At 49.8% G+C, this 17,124-nt stretch overlaps 1 protein-coding gene across 1 annotated transcript; it reads left to right on the forward strand.

Moving 5' to 3' along the window:
• The first annotated feature begins 2,635 nt into the window (after window positions 1–2,635).
• On the forward strand, window positions 2,636–17,047 carry LOC124681443 (proline--tRNA ligase, chloroplastic/mitochondrial-like). The gene is made up of 11 exons (XM_047216364.1): window positions 2,636–2,977; window positions 3,598–3,654; window positions 5,621–5,731; window positions 5,879–5,965; window positions 6,067–6,180; window positions 6,296–6,502; window positions 6,740–6,877; window positions 15,767–15,928; window positions 16,096–16,295; window positions 16,467–16,550; window positions 16,636–17,047. Exons 1-11 carry the CDS (start codon window positions 2,648–2,650, stop codon window positions 16,775–16,777), a joined length of 1,632 nt encoding a protein of 543 aa, XP_047072320.1. The 5' UTR covers window positions 2,636–2,647; the 3' UTR covers window positions 16,778–17,047.
• The last annotated feature ends 77 nt before the right edge of the window (window positions 17,048–17,124 follow it).

A 17,124-nucleotide genomic window follows, 5' to 3' on the forward strand; every position in this document is an offset into this window, starting at 1 on the left:
ACTGCACAACACAACCCAAGTACTTTGTCCCAACGAAACAGTGAGGTTGTCAATCTCACCCAGCTTGCTGTAACAAAGGATTAAACGTATCGAGTGGAAGATGTTTGCAAAGAAAACAGTAAACACAATTGCGATAGATTGTATGCTATGTAAAGAATAGGACCGGGGTCCACAGTTCACTAGAGGTGTCTCTCCCATAAGATAAAAGCATGTTGGGTGAACAAATTACAGTCGGGCAATTGACAAATAGAGAAAGGCATAACAATGCATATACATGATATGATAAATATAGTGAGATTTAATCCGGACATTACGACAAAGTACATAGACCGCCATCCAACTGCATCTATGCCTAAAAAGTCCACCTTCAGGTTATCATCCGAACCCCATTCAGTATTAAGTTGCTAAGCAACAGACAATTGCATTAAGTATGGTGCGTAATGTAATCAACAACTACATCCTTAGACATAGCATCAATGTTTTATCCCTAGTGGCAACAACACATCACAACCTTAGAACCTACTGTCACGATCCCAGATTCAATGAAGGCATGAACCCACTATCGAGCATAAATACCCCCTCTTGGAGTTAAGAGCAAAAACTTGGCCGAGCCTCTACTAATAACGGAGAGCATGCAAGATCATAAACAACACATAAACAATAGATTGATAATCACCATAATCATAGTACTCTCTATCCATCGGATCCCGACAAACACAACATATAGTATTACGAGATAGATGATCTTGATCATGTTAGGCAGCTCACAAGATCCAACAATGAAGCACAACAAGGAGAAGACGACCATCTAGCTATCGCTATGGACCCATGGTCCAGGGGTGAACTACTCACTCATCACTCCGGAGGCGACCATGGCAGTGTAGAGTCCTCCGGGAGATGAATCCCTCTCCGGCAGTGGTGCCGGAGGCGATCTCCTGAATCCCCCGAGATGGGATTCGCGGCGGCGGCGTCTCCGGAAGGTTTTCCGTATCGTGGCTCTCGCGATCGGGGGTTTCGCGACCGGAGGCTTTAAGTAGGCGGAAGGTCAACGCGGGGGCCACACGAGGGGCCCAGGGGCAGGTCGGCGCGGCCGGGGCTTGGGCCGCGCCGCCCTAGCTCCCGGCCGCCTCGTGGCCCCACTTCGTTATCTCTTCGGTCTTCGAAAGCTTCGTGCAAAAATAGGACCACGGGCGAAAGTTTCGTCCAATTCCGAGAATATTTCCTTACTAGGATTTACTGAAACCAAAAACAGCGAAAACAAGAAGCGGCTCTTCGGCATCTTGTTAATAGGTTAGTTCCAGAAAATGCATAAATATGACATATAATGTGCATAAAACATGTAGGTATCATCAATAAAGTAGCATGGAACATAAGAAATTATCGATACGTTGGAGACGTATCAGACATCCCTTGTGAGCCAATCACATGCTTGCAAGCTAATTGGATGACATTTCACCGAGAGGGCCCAAGTATATCTATTCGTCATTTGGATGGACAAATCCCACTATTGATCCACGTGCTTCAACCTATACTTTCCGAACACTTAATACCACCTTTATAACTACCCATTTACGGAGTAGTGTTTGATGTCATCAAAGCATCCATCCGGTGTAGGTGATTAACATGATCTTATGGTCGAAGGATTAGGTTACTATGTATGTTAAAGCTTGAAGCAAGACGAATTTAATGACTTGATCATATGCTTGTTATTAATAACATCCAATGTTCATGATCATGAAACTAGATCATCTATTAATCAAACAAGAGGCTTAGTAGGGACCCTTTTATGTTTACAAAACGCACAAGTATTAATGTTTCCGGTTAATACAATTATAGCATGAGATGCAAACATTTATCATAAACACAAAGATATAATAATAATAATTTTATTATTGCCTATTGGGCATATCTCCAACACAGAAGAGGCCACCACCGAGCCAAACGCCTGCGCCCGCACCGCGATAGGAGATCCCCGCCGCGGCCCATTGCCGCACGGGATTTGCCCGTCGGAGCACATCGAAGGTGGCGGAGAGGAAGGGAGGCGACCAAACCCGACGACTAGGGTTCCCTCCGCCCGTGTCCCCCGTGCAGGGCGACGCGGGGGCCGGACCCGGCGGCTAGGGTTTCTTTCCTTGTGAACGAAGAAACAAACAACAATCGCTTTGGACCTAGGTTCATCCGAGCAATCTTGAATCAAACCTTAGTCATATTGACCATTCATGTTTATTTTCTTTGCAAATCACCTACAAATGCATTGAAAAACATAGGCATCCGATTAAACCCGAACCGACATGTGCAGATGGGAGAGGAGGTGATTTAGGAAAAGTCAATCTAGGATTTCGCCCTCCTCGCCGGTGACGCCGCCGGTCTGTCTCGTTTGTGTTGACCTTTTGGCCTTGGAGGTGCGGCGGACTACGGCCTCTCGCCTATGGGAGGTTTTAATTTTTTCTTTTAAATATTTTCAGTATCTTCTTCAAGATGGTGAAGCGGCGGCTACATCCTTAATTCATAATTCCTGGTCTCAAAGCCCTAACCTAAATAGCCCATATGAATCTACAGCGAGGCCAACCAAGCCCAGCCCGTCAAGAAATAGCGGAACCATTCGTGCTCCCAGCACACATCCCAATCCAACCAGTCATCCCCTCCGATGGCGTCGCTGCTGCGCCTCCCTTCGCGGCTGCTCGCGCCGGCGGCGGCCAGGCCGGCGGCCCTGCTCCGCCACCGCGGCCGCTGCCTCCACGCGGCGCCAGCGGCAAGGTTCTGCGCCGCCGCCACGACCACGGGCGCTTCCCCGGCTGCGCCAGCGCGGACGGAGACCCGCGGGGGCGACAGGGAGGGGCAGGTCACGCCGCGGTCCACGGACTTCAACGCCTGGTACACGGACGTCATCGCCGCGGCCGAGCTCGCCGACTACGGGCCAGTGCGGGGCACCATGGTCATCCGCCCCTACGGCTACGCCATCTGGGAGGCCATCCAGGTTGGTTGGTGCTCATGTCCTCCTTCCTACACTGCGCGCGGCGAGCGCTAATAATGCCTGTGCTTGCTGGGTTGAATTCGGCATTGCTGCTGTAAACAGAAAACGGCAGTTGCCTGGTAGTGTTACTAAGCGGCGATTTTTTTTGTAAACTGCTGTTAGCTTACTGTATGTGCAAATTGTGAAAATGGCAGCGCTTCCTTTGCCTCTTGGACCTGCTATTGATTCCATTCGTAGGCTTCTAGTTCACACTTCCTGGCATGACTTAATTAGCATTTTTATAAAATCTTTGCTTGTGCGTCCATGGAATATTTGTCTGGAGTAATTTTAAGCTAAGAAGCTAGAATTTATTGTTTAAATTGGGAAGTTTGTACCTATATTATTTTAGTTTATTTTGCACTCTTGTTATATTCACATTTTTTAAAGTTAGGGTTCTTCAGATCGTGAAGTGTACCGGCTACTTTTATTAAGCTAAGAAGCTAGAATTTATTGTTTTCATTGGGAAGTTTGTACCTATATTATTTCGGTATAATTTCTACTCTTGTTGTATTCGCATTTTAAAATCTTTTTTTGGGTGCAATGTATGCAATTGAATATGTTTGTTATTTTATTTGTCACTGTAGGATTATTTGAATGTGAAGTTCAAGGAGACAGGGCACAGCAACATGTACTTCCCTCAGGTAAGCACATCATAATCCCCATCTGTTTGTACTGTTCTTTCTGTTGTCCACTCATGCCAATGCCAAAGTCTTGATTTATTAATAAGTTAGTTTGTTCCTGCTGTTCTATGGTTAGCACAACACAATTTATCTCTTGTTACTAGTATAACTTACAAAGGCTTATGCATGGAATTCGGCATCACTTACTTTAGTTTAGCTCTAATATTTTGCATATACGTTAGTAGAATGCTTTCGTAAAATTAGCAGTGTATGTCTTGATTTTTCGTGGTGGCAAGAGGGACAAGAGCACAACACAATTTATCCTGCTGTTCTATGGTTAGCACAACACAATTTATCTCTTGTTACTAGTATAACTTACAAAGGCTTATGCATGGAATTCGGCATCACTTACTTTAGTTTAGCTCTAATATTTTGCATATACGTTAGTAGAATGCTTTCGTAAAATTAGCAGTGTATGTCTTGATTTTTCGTGGTGGCAAGAGGGACAAGAGCACATATCACGGATGCTATGCTGCAGAGATCCTATTGGTGGGAGAAGATCCATAAGATACCACTCATGCACAACATGTGAGCAAAGAATGACTCTGGTTTTCCCGAATACCTCCTACGGACCAGCAATGGAACATGAAAGAAACAATTGGCGATTACCATGTCCGTCTCCTTGACGACATTGTGACCGGTTACTAGATCAGGAGAGTTCATGAGCACACACGCTATTCCTTCTACCAATAATGAGCTGAATGCGAAGATGATCAACAAGTTTCCAGGCGAAGAGAATGTATACAATAACTTCTAATCTATCGAGGATGACTTGTAGAACAATTACTCTATCAAGATCCCAGAGCAATGTGGTTGGCAGTTGATCTTGACTTTCAAGACATGCGCGGAGGCAATCCATTTGGTTGAGCAAGTCAATTGTGATTGTTCTGCAAATCATCCTCGTTAGAGTTGAAGCTACAGTATACATTCTCTTCATCTGGAAACCTATCGATCATTTTCACATTCAACTCATCCACCTGCTCTTTCATGGTTGAAAGAACAGCATATGTGCTCATGTACTCTCCTGATCTAGCATTCACATGTAGCAATGGGAACACATCTTCGATGAGCCTGTTGCTTCTCTCGGTATAACTGATCACAATGTTGTCAGGGAGACGCACATAATTATTGCCAACTGTTTCCTTCCATTTCCTTGCCAATTCTTAGGAGGTATTCAGAAAACCAAGGGTCAGCAAGTGCTCGCATGTTGAGCTTGAGGTGTATCTTACTGATCTTCTCCAACAGTTAGGATCTCTGCCTTGATCTATGTTTTGATCTTAGAACCTGATGTGTAGGATGCTAGTTGTTGTTATTTGTTTGGGATGTAAAATAGACACAACGAATTCCAACAGTTGCCATGTTGGGCTCTGAGCACCTCCCTGTACTATTTCCTTGACGATCTAGGCATTTTGATGATTGACAACGTTGACCAGGGGAACAAACATCTGGGCAAGGCTTGCTGTTGTTTCTGGGCTTGACCCCTCTTGAATTTCACTCCACCCTCCGCCACGGAAAGAGCATATCATTTGATGTTGCCTTGATGGAGATTTTGGTCTGTTGATACGTGGCAGGATATGATTCCTAACTGTGTTTCGAAATAATTATCTTATTTCCAATATGTAAACATTGACTCTTCAAAAGTGAAATTTACAAGATCTCATATTCAGAGGAAGCATGTACATATGTCCTTCCTAAAACATATTACGAGGATCCATATTCATTATCTTATTGCTACTCTGTTTTACCAAACTTTTTAATGCATTTAGTGTGATTATTTCTTCACGCGGAGCTTGTCTCATTTTTATTCGAATTATATTTTGTTCTTGCCATCCCTCTTTCTATAGTTTCTTATCCTTGGTCTTATTTTTTGTTCTTGCCATCCCTCTTTCTATAGTTTCTTATCCTTGATCTTATTTTGGTGTACCAGTTCATACCGTACTCATTCATAGAGAAGGAGGCCAGTCATGTTGAAGGGTTTAGTCCCGAGCTTGCAGTAGTTACCATCGGAGGAGGAAAAGAACTGGAAGAAAAGCTTGTGGTAATGCATTGCTCTAGTCTTGTGACTTTTGTACATAGGCCGGCAATACAGTAGGAGCAATGCTTATGAATATATTATGGAGGCTTCTATTAGTGGATTGTCTCTAAAGCTGAACCTTTTGCACTTCCATTCTTGAGGGCTTTGTAGGTAAGACCAACAAGTGAAACCATCGTAAATCACATGTTCACTAAATGGATTCAGAGCTATCGTGATCTTCCTCTCATGATTAATCAGGTAACTTCATAGCCAGACTTGGATCAACAGGCCCACTTTCAGTCAACGTGTTAAATTATCTTGAAAAAAAGCAATGTATTAAATATTTCTTATTATTCTAGTGGGCTAATGTTACAAGATGGGAAATGAGGACTAAGCCATTCATCAGAACTCTTGAATTTTTATGGCAAGAAGGTCATACAGCCCATGCCACCCTTGAAGAGGCGGAGAAGGAGGTTTGTGCAAGTTCCTTTTGCTCATGCACTTAATTTTTCAGTACCATTTATGTATCGGCACAGATCTGAAAGAATGAAATGTTCTAATGCGGCTCCGTTTCTTATCACTCTGCAGGCCATGCAGATGATCAATGTATACACTAAATTTTCTTATGAGCATGCTGCTATCCCAGTTATTCCGGGCAGGAAATCAAAACGGGAGACATTTGCTGGTGCTGATCGGACCTACACTATAGAAGCAATGATGGGTGACAAGAAGGCCTTACAAGCTGGAACTAGTCACAACCTTGGGCAGAACTTCTCCCGTGCCTTTGAAACACAGGTTGCTGTTTGTTTACCAACTGTCTCCAGTTTCTTGGCTCCTTGCACGCTGCTTGTACTCGATCAGTTATGTAACATGGATTTGTATGCTGTTGCTGCTATTAGAAGTTCCTATTGCAATCCTTTCAGATTGACTGCTTCCCGTATATTGCATTTGGAGTCACCTTCATTGTTTCTTGCTGAATTATTATATTGCTTTAGTTACAGCCATGATTTTGATTTTCCCCATTTGCTGCAGTTTATGGACGAAAATGGTCAACTTGAACACGTTTGGCAGACTTCTTGGGCTATCAGCACTCGGTTCGTTGGTGGGATTATCATGACCCACGGTGATGACGCTGGTCTAATGCTTCCACCAAGGATTGCACCCATTCAGGTCTTTTCCCACTTATTGCTCACATCTTTGTGCACATAGCTCAGGCCCATCTGCCTGTCTTAATTCTTTTCCTTCCTCTGATCCTCTTTCTTGTATTTACTCACTAATACTACATCCCTGTGAAAATTTGGAAGAAATGCATTAGCTCTGTTCTGAAATAGATGATGCCTGACAAGTGTGCCGCGAAACCTTTCAATCTTTGACTGATAACATATATGATCAGTTTGGTTATGTGAGAATAGTGTCACTAGATTCGTCATAAAGACATTCTTTTTTTCCTCGAACACGCACCCAAATGCGTGTGTTCTATTAGAAGAAACATCAAGATGACACAAAGCCAACAACCAAGAACGAAAAAGAAAGAAAACAAAACAAAGGGGGGTGTCCTAGGCTAGCCAAAAGAAACGGCAAAACTGAAGAAAAAGCTAACAATAGAGAAACTGAAACTGTACACCTAGCTAGCCAGTCTTCAGCGTGGCATCAAGGGGTCGGGCGTGCAGCGACATTTTCCTGATAGCCTTCAGGCCGGCAACCATCTGCAGCCGAGCTTTGCATAATATCGTCAACCAAATAACAGCAGCTTGGGTTCGCATTGTTGAAAGGTGCAGTCATTGCGCTGGTTCCAGAGGCATCACATTGTGAGGATTATAAGAGACATGGCTCCCTTCAGCTTTTCGGCAGGCACGATCGGCCGTGGTCTTGAAGCAGTCAGCATAGACATCTGTAGGCTGGGGACAGATGACCTGCAGGGAGAAATTGGCGAGCATCTGGTTCCATACCTGGCGAGAGAAGGTGAAACATAGTCTCATGCTCCAGATCACACAATGCGCAGACACGCTTGTTCCGCGGACCTCATTCGAGACGAGGGTCAGTCCAGCAACAATTGCTCGCCGCAAGATTTTACACTTCAAAGGCGCCCCACCCTCTCCAAATCGATATCCACAGTGGTGATTCAGCCATGCTGCAAACAGGGTTAAGTATGCTGACAGCATCCAATGATTTGATCCTCCTCTTGGGATAGCAGAACTTGGGTGTTGATGATCTCAGTGAGATGAAGGAATTTCACAATTCCTTGAACGCTGGGTGTTCCCGAGATCTCCCTCATAACACTAAAGATATTCTTATAATATTGTAGTTTTTATTTTAAACTAACATAGGAAGTTGCATATTAGAGAATGTCCAGAACATGTACTTACGAAGAGAACCAAGCGCTGGTGGTGGCTAGAAGAGCTCAGGCTGTTTGAGGTGGCCCTCCCTGGTTTGAGTCGCAGGTGAAGCGCTCGGACTAAACGGGGTGCTATCTGCGTGAAAAAATCGCTCGAGAGGTCTCAGCTATCTTTTTTTTTTTTTTTTGAAACGGAGGCAAAAGCTTTGCCCCGATCGATTAATTAAGAAGAAGAGTTTTGACAAGATAGTCGGAACAAGTACAACAACAACAAGGGACTACTCTCCCGGCATGATTTTGCCCAGGTGCTTAGCACCGGCGGTAACCCACAAGCGGGCTTCATTCTTAATTTTTTCTAAGATAACGGCGACGGTGGCATGCTTGTTGTTGAAGACCCTAGCGTTGCGCTCATTCCACAACTCCCAAGTGACAAGGAGAGCAAGCGAGGACAAGGCTTTGCGGTTGGGCATTTGAGAGTTCGTCATGTTGCGCCACCAAAGCTCAATGGAGAGACCCACCCAATCCCGCGGTTGAATGACGGAGTTATGCAACCATTCGGCCACCTTTTCCCAAAGCCGGGTGGAGAATCTACAATGAATGAAGAGGTGGTTGGCCGTCTCCATGGTTTGCTTGCAAAGGGGGCATAAGCCGCAATTTGGCCACCCTCGTTTTTGTAGACTCGGCGGTCCATATGCGGTTTTGGTTGAGAAGCCAAGCGAAGAATTTAGCTTTAGGAGGGGCCCAAGCCTTCCAAACCGACTTGTGAAGGAAGGAGGTGACGGACCCCAAAAATTGCACCTCATAGGCCGACTTGGCGGAGTAAATGCCACTTGCCGTGAGGTTCCAAGTAATGTCATCATCCACCGCCGCAACAAGGTGCATATCTTGGCAAAGGACCCAAAGATCGATGAATTGCGCGAAGTGGTCCATGGTGAAGTCGTCACCCAATTTGATGTTGCTAACCCAAGCATTTGCATTTAAGGCTTGGTTGACGTTCCACTTTTTGCGCCTAGAGGTATCGAAGATGAGCGGTGCAATGTCCTTGGGCTTTCTACCTCCTAACCAAGGGGCCTCCCAAAAAGGGGTCTTCTTCCCATTACCAACGGTGATGGTGGTCGAGGCATAAAAAATGTCCATGTCGTAGTCGGTGCACGGATTGCCATACCCCACCCAAATCTTTGAAGGGTCCTTCCACTCGTGCCAAGGCCACCTAAGACGGAGAGCCGTGGCGAACTTGTCCAAATCTTTCACCCCAAGACCACCAAGTTTAGTGGGTCGACAAATTGTCTTCCAATTAACTTTGCATTTGGCCCCGGTGGTTGTTTCCTTAGCCGACCATAGGAAAGCTCTTTGTAGCTTGTTGATGAACTTGATTGTACCGGGAGGGATGGCAAGGGTAGTGAGGTAGTAGGTTGCTTGGGAGGTGATTACCGACTTCACAAGAGCCGTGCGCCCGTACGTGGTGATGAATTTGCCGCTCCAAGTGGGGATTTTGCCGGCGCATTTGTCTTCAAGGTGTTGGAAATCCACGCGCTTGAGTTGCCAAACCGATAGAGGAAGACCAAGATATCTCATGGGGAAGGTGGTCCGGGCCGCCGGAATGCCCTCAAGGATGTCATCAAGATTAATGTCCCCGCAACGAATGGGAACCACGGAGCTCTTAAGAAAGTTTGTGCAAAGGCCGGTGACTTCACCAAAGCTATGAAGGATGGACGCCAAGTTTTGAATGTCCTCCTTGATGGGGGCAACAAAGATGGCCGCATCATCCGCATAAAGCGAGGTGCGGAGAATGTTTCCGCGTCCCCTAATTTTGTGAAGGAGCCCATGGTTAGTGGCGGCATCGAGGATATGGGCAAGAGGATCAATGGCGAGCACAAAGAGGAGCGGCGAGAGGGGTCCCCTCGCCTAAGACCTCCGCCATGCTTGATGGGAGAGCCCGCGACGCCATTGAGGAGCACCCGAGAGGAGGCGGTGGTTAAGAGAGCGGTGATCCAATTGCGGAAATGGCTAGGGAACCCGCGCCGTTGGAGAAGGTCGACGATGTACTCCCAACGGATGGAGTCAAAGGCTTTCCTAATGTCAAGCTTGAAGAGGAGCGCGGGCGTCTTGGACTTGTGTAAGCGTTTGGCGAGATTTTTGACATAGAGGAAGTTGTCGTGTATGCTTCGCTTTTTGATGAAGGCACTTTGGGCATTGGAGACGAGGTCGTCCATGAGTGGTCCCAAGCGAAGGGCAAGCACTTTCGCAATAATCTTGGCGATCCCATGAATGAGGCTAATAGGCCTAAAGTCCGAAATGTCCTCCGCCCCGTCCTTTTTAGGAAGAAGGGCAATGTTGGCGGTATTTAGCCAATGGAAATTGGCGGCATGTAAGTTCCCAAATTGGTGGATCACCCGCATCACATCGTATTTGATAATGGCCCAACAATACTTGAAGAAGGCGCCGGTGAACCCATCCGGGCCGGGCGCCTTGTCGGTCGGCATGAGTTTGATGGCTTTGAGGACCTCCTCCTCCGTGATTGGGTCACTAAGAACCCCCAAGTCCGGGTTGATGAAATGAAGCTCGTCCCACATGAAATCTTGCCTTCTAGATTCTCCACGGCCAATGACATCACTAAAGTGGGCATGGGCAAGTTCCTCCTTTTCCGCATGGTCGGTGACCCAACCAAGGTTGCGCCTTAACCGGTAAATGTGGTTTTTCCTTCTTCTAGCATTGACTCGAAGGTGGAAGAATTTTGTATTTGCGTCGCCCTCCTTAATGTTTGTGATCCGGGCGCACTGCTTCCTTCTCGCCCTTTCCACAACCGCCAGAGCAATGACTTTCTTCTTCAGGCGCGCATGGAGGTCCCTCTCTCCCAAGGACAGATCCCTGAATTCCCGAGCCATATCGAAGTGCAGGATAACAAGCAAGGCGGCATGCAACATAACCTTGGTGTTGGAGAAGAGGCCTCTACCCCAACGCCGAAGCTTGTTGGCGGTGCAACGAAGCTTGTGAACAAGAACATGGCAGGGTTCAACGTGGTTAGTAGGCTCATCCCAAGCACCCTTGACAACATCGCTGAAACCCGGAATGCGGGTCCAGAAGTTCTCGAACTTGAAGCTACGAGGCCGTCGCGGCCCACTATCGTCCGCCAAAAGGAGAGGGCAGTGGTCGGAAAGCGAGGATGAAAGGGCGTGGAGGACATGTGTGTCGAAACGAAGATCCCAGTCCGCATTACAGAAGAAGGCGTCCAGCTTGCACAAAGTGGGACTTGCCCGCCCGTTTGTCCAGGTGAAACGCCTATTTTGTAGGTGAATCTCATTCAGCTCGCAAGTATGCAGCGCATTGCGGAAGCGGTTGATTCGACTCGTATTAACATTTCGCTTGTTTTTGTCGCAAGCGCGCGGGATCTGGTTGAAGTCACCAAGAGCCAGCCAGCGCACCCCAGGAGCAGGCTTAAGGGCCACTAACTCCGCAAAGAAATCATCCTTGCGATTGGCGGCCGTGGGACCATACACCGCCGTGATCTTGAAATCGCCTTCTTCACTTGAGTGCAAGAGGTGAACGTCGGCCAAAAGAGAGAACTCCGTGAGGTGCACATTGGTGACCTAGACCGAAGAGTCGTCCCAAAGGAGCAGGATACCACCCCTAGTGCCATTCGCGGGGCGCTCCGCAAATTTTTTGAGTCTGTAGCCGCCGATGTAAGCCGCCTCTAAAGAAGTAACAGCCGCCAACTTGGTTTCCTGAAGGCAAACAAGCTGGCAAGAGGAGGAGGCTATCTTTTCATGCACCGTGTCGCGTCTATCCAGGTCGTTAAGTCCCCGAACATTCCATCCCAGGATATTAAGAGGTTGTGCTAACATCAAAACATAGATTACTCTGGAGCAGCAAATGAGAAGCAAGCGGCACGGCCATCGACAAGGTCAACACTTCCCAAACTCTGGAACATACTCCAGGAGCAGGGACAAGCAGAGATGGAGAATTGGAGAACGGCACAGCTCCACCCAAAGCAAAAGCAGAAAGGTTGTTCTAACATGTTGAACAGGGGTACACTAAGGCAGCAGAAAGCTAGGAAATCAGACGGCCGCTGTGCTGCCGCCGTCGATGAGCGAGAGATCCTGATCAAGTCCGGCGGCACCTCCTCCCGGCGACGAGTGCATCGTCGAGCTGTTCCTCCTCCGGAGTGCCGACCTTGAAGAGGACACGCATGGCCGCGAGGACGTCCTCAGAGACTTGACCTTTGAAGCGCCGGGCGAACTCCTCCATCGCCTCCTCCGTGACTTCCTGGCCGTCCTTGATGATGCCAAGGCCCTTGCAGACAGCTGTTTCCGCGGCCGCAGCGATCGGAGCCGCCTTGCGCCGAGCCTTGAGCCTGTCGCTGTTGCGCCTGATCGAAAAACCCATGGTGCGGGCGACACCCACGCCAGCTAAGGTCTTGCGTCTTGCCACCGGCCTGATGGGCGGAGAAGACATGGGCGGCGAGAGCAGCGCCGGCTCCGCCAACCTAAAGAGAGGTCCAAGCACCTCAGTGGTGCGTGCAACCTGCCGACGAGGCGGGGTGCGGACCAGCGTGTTAGTATCTCTAGCCTCACTTTCATGAAGAAGAGGATGACACTAGGAGAGTTGGGGCAATTTTCGTTGGTTTATTTGTCACACATCTCACACAATGCCATGACCAACCTGAGGGTTGGGGATACAGATATATAGCTGCTAGCCAGCCACGAATATGCTAAGATGCTAGTCTAATCGCCAGTCCTTGATGCCCCTAAAAGCGAGTAGTGCCGCTAATCGCCGACCCTTGATGCCTCTAAAGGCAGTCAAAGATACTTTCCTATCCTAACAGCAGTCCTTCACAAGGACCATGTATGCTGCAGCCAGTCCTCCACAGGACCATGTGCAGCAGCCTCTCCACAGAGACAACAGTACAGGGACTTTATCCAACACAGCGGTCCCTCCAGCAGCAGAGGAGGCATTGGAGAGGCCTCAAAGCCTGGTGGCCTCGAACCAGTAGACGACGAAGGCGCGATCAGCTGCATAGCGCGCATGGCGCTCTTACTGGTCGAAGAAGCGGAGAAGGGCGTCAGGCAGATGCGCACGGCCGAGCCACCTTGCTCGTGGGCCATGATCGAGAAGGGAGGGCAGCTGCCCTTGGAGCTTGGCGACGAAGGGCACACCGCAGTTGGGGAAGGAGGACTAGGCGTGGCCGGCGGCGTCCTGGCCGCCCTGGAGCGCCTCCTGGTAGCGCGCGGTGAGGTGGACCGCACCCGAGCACGGCCACGGGCCAGGCCAACCTCATGTCGAGGCAGGGGAGCGGCGAGCAGCTGCCAGGCCCGGGTGACCCGCGCGGCATCGGCGGCCGCATCCGGCGACGGCGCCGGGACGGGGTGCGGGAGAGCCATGCCAAGGGAGCGTGGCATGCCCGGCTCGGAGGTGTGGCCGGCGTTGCGTCGATCGCGGGAGCCGGCGGCGGCTCAAGCGGGGTTCCACCACGGCGTGAGCAACGGCGGTCGGCGAGGTTGTACGGGCCAAGGCGCCGAGCAAGGGCAAGAGGCTGGGCGCCGAGGAGCGAGCATGGCGGGAGAGCAGCCTGCCGAAGTGGCCGGGAGCGGCTGTTCCGCAGCCCGCCGCAGCAAGACCGGCGTCGCGCTGGATGCCCTGCGTCTACCACCAGAGCGATCACCATCGCGGTTGCCCGAGCGATCCCTCTGCCGGCCTTGATCGCGAGTAGTGTGCCCATCGTCTCTTCGCCTAGCACCGCGCGAGAGGCTGCGGCGGATCGTCTCGCGCCAGCCCCTCCGGCCATGCCGGTCCCTGTCATCGTCTTCGTCACGGCGATCCCTTCTCCTGCTGCTGCTGTCGTCCACCAGGCGGTCGGCTTGATCGCGCATCAGCCGCTCGCCATCAACATGGCCCCAACGCCAGGAGAATTTGCCCGGCATGGGCCTATCCTCAATGGACATGTCCTCGAGGATGTCGAGGTGCATAATGCACCGACGCCGCGAGTCCCCTTCTCCCACGCTCATGCACGCCGAGAGGCGCGGAGGGCCCTGGTAGGGTGACCCGGCGCACCCTCGGCACCAAGCCGTGGTCTTGCACCCATGCCCAGACACAAAGTGCCTTAGTGTAGGTCTTGTTCTTGCAGGCCTCCTCCACATAATCCAGAGAGCAAGCCCGGCCGATGGCTTGCTGCACCGCCGTGTCGTTGTTCCAGAGGTACAGCGGTACGTTTTCAACGCACAGCTGGACATGCTGCCGAAGGTCAACTTGCTCGGCGTTGTCCTCCAGCCGCCAGGGCCTGTCCTGCACCCTGAGGCCCTCGAAGGGGAAGTCGTGGCGTCCCACGAGGTCGTTGCGGTGGTGCGGATAGATGAAGCGCGCGAGGTAGGGCTCGGGGAAGTGCTCGGTGACGAAGATGTCGTCGTTGAGGGCGACGGCGGTGGTCACCAGCGCGTGGTGCATGGTGGCAAGGGCGTCGCGGGGCGGCGGCCGGTCGAACCGGACGTAAGCGGCGTTGGTGATGAGCTTGGCCGCCTCGGCGTTCATCTCCACGGAGGTGTGGATGACGACGAAGTCCTCCGCAGGGCGGCGGGCGTCGTCAAGCCGAGGCATGGTGGGCAGTTGGTGATGAAGAGCCCGAGTAGCTTGTTGGGGAGGAGGCGGAAGCAGCACCTGGGCGGCAGCAGACCTTGGCGGGGCGGGGGCGCGTGCGACGTGGCGGGCCTGCACCGGGAGGGGCGCAGGAGGAAGCCGACGGCGCGGGGCGGGCGACGAGGTGGACGAGCTTGGTGGTGGCTCCTCCGGGTGAGAGCAGAAACGAGCCCTGTGGCCTGAGCGGAAACAGCGACGACACTTGACGGGGTCACGGCATTCACTCGCTCGATGCCCCCAACGCCCTTTGTAGAGGCAGTGGAAGCAGCGTCCCAGCAGCCAGGTTGGTGGAGGTGGCCGTTGGCCGGGCTTCAATGCGGCGCGCGTTGATGGCAAAGCCGGCCGGCGCGGAGGATGCGACGGCTGCCCGCGAAAGTCTTCCTCGAGCCCCGAGCGAGGCGGGCGGGAGGCGTGCGTAGGGGCGAGGCTAGGAGCAGCTTGAGGCGCAGTAATGGCGCGGTGCAGGCCTCCCCACCCACCCACCGCATTGAATCGAGCAGCGGCTTCTCCAGGCTCCAGGCTGGCGGGGCGGACCAGCACCTCAGACAGGAGTTTCCGGGACTTCTTCGCAGTCACCTGCAACGGCGGCAGAGAACGGCGGCGCAGGGGACGAATCTTGGGCCAGATCTGAGGCAGGAAGCGGAGCAGGGGAGCGGAGTACCTGAGGTCGGAACCCGGCCGGCAGATGGGCAGGCGGAGGGGGCAGGGGCGCACGGTTGACGGGGGCCGGCGTCAGAGCGGCGGGAACGGCAGGCCCGGCGGTGGCGGCCAGCGGCGCGGGGCGCTCGCGGGTCGCAGGAGCGGGGTTCCAGTCTTCCATTGTTATTGCAGTCTTTTTCCACTAGAGAGGTTAGGCCACAAAGTCCAAGCTCCTCAGCTATCTAACAACGTATAGCCAAGGGGATCCCCCGTTGGTCAATGTTTTTTTTTAAACATGTGCTTACGAACAGAGGAACTACATTCAGTTTTTCACAAACATGTCAATTAAAGTTTTATGTCCTTTTCTCTGCAGAATTTTGTTTAGTGTTATCTGCTGTCAGCATCCAAACTGATTCACTTGCCAGTAGGATTTAACAATATTTTTTTGTTTAATGCAGGTGGTAATAGTGCCTATTTGGAAAAAGGGTGAGGAGAAAGGTGTGGTTATGGAAGCTGTAGCTTCAGTTGAAAACACTCTCAAAGAAGCAGGCATTAGAGTCAAAGTGGATGCCTCGGAGCTGCGAACCCCCGGGTGGAAGTTTAACTTCTATGAGATGAAGGTAATAATCACTTTTCCATAATGACCAGCTTAATTAAGATGAAATGATTAATTTTCTGTATCTGAGTCTTCATTGTACATTAGTAACACACCTTGCTCCAGTTAATTTCCCTTCATGTTTCTATACAGGCTTGATGTTGACATATTCGTTTTCCATTGTTTTAACAGGGTGTGCCTATGAGAATTGAACTAGGTCCCCGTGATGTAAAAAACAGGAGTGTTGTGATTTCTAGGCGAGATGTCCCTGGAAAGCAAGGAAAGGAGTTTGGAGTATCTATGGAACCATCAACATTGGTGGACCATATAAAAGGCCGTCTAGAGGAAATTCAGGCATCCCTTTTACAGAAGGCCATCGAATTTCGTGATAGGTATTCTTATGTCCAATTTTCTGCTTTCTGTATTCATGTACCACCCTTTCTCCATAGGCGTGTTCACTGTTTAATGTTAAAAGCTTGAAATTATGTGCTTGTCTCCAACATATGGATTCTTTCAAGGGTTCTTTTCTTCTTAACCAAGATGATCCCTTTTAATCCCTGCAGTAACATAGTTGATGTAAGCTCATATGGAGAACTGAAGGAGGCCATCGCCGAAGGAAAATGGGCAAGAGGTCCATGGTCAGCTAGGTAAAGTCAAGTTTGGAAAACTTTGTATTACTTGCTCAACATTATTTTTCTTTTTTGTAATTGATCGGTTTGTTGTAAACTTTAGCGACGCTGATGAGCTTAAGGTGAAAGAAGAGACTAGTGCTACCATCAGGTGCTTCCCGTTCGAGCAGCCAGAGGGTGAGAAGAAATGCTTCATGACTGGCAATCCAGCTGATGAAGTTGCCATTTTTGCCAAGTCATATTAGGTCATCTCTGTGCTACCAGATAAAAACAGTTAGTTTGCAGATTTTGTTTTATTATTTCCACAGTTTCACTGCGGCCTTTACTGGTCAATCAAATGCTCGTACTGCTGATATTTTACGTGTAAATTCGTGACCAGCTAGATTATATTTTGTGTGATGATTGTAGTCCCATCTTAACAGAACACAAGAGTGCCACTGCATAACCAAAGTTACTTGCCAAGTTTGTATTGGTTAATATCCTGTTTTTCCAAACGTATTATTTCCTGACACAAATTTTCATTTAAAGATCATTAGTTTAGAGAACCAAAATTTTAAATACAATCATCGCAAGTGGCTTGAAGCGAGTCTGA

This window comes from Lolium rigidum, unplaced genomic scaffold (assembly GCF_022539505.1).
Source record: "Lolium rigidum isolate FL_2022 unplaced genomic scaffold, APGP_CSIRO_Lrig_0.1 contig_42592_1, whole genome shotgun sequence".
Lineage (NCBI taxonomy): Eukaryota > Viridiplantae > Streptophyta > Magnoliopsida > Poales > Poaceae > Lolium > Lolium rigidum.

Bases quoted from the DNA above. Each gene is read 5' to 3' on its own strand.
- LOC124681443 (XM_047216364.1), top strand. From the start codon at position 2,648: ATGGCGTCGCTGCTGCGCCTCCCTTCGCGGCTGCTCGCGCCGGCGGCG. The intron at 6,181-6,295 runs GTTTGTGCAAGT...ATCACTCTGCAG, and splicing joins TTGAAGAGGCGGAGAAGGAG to GCCATGCAGATGATCAATGT. The intron at 6,503-6,739 runs GTTGCTGTTTGT...CATTTGCTGCAG, and splicing joins CCCGTGCCTTTGAAACACAG to TTTATGGACGAAAATGGTCA.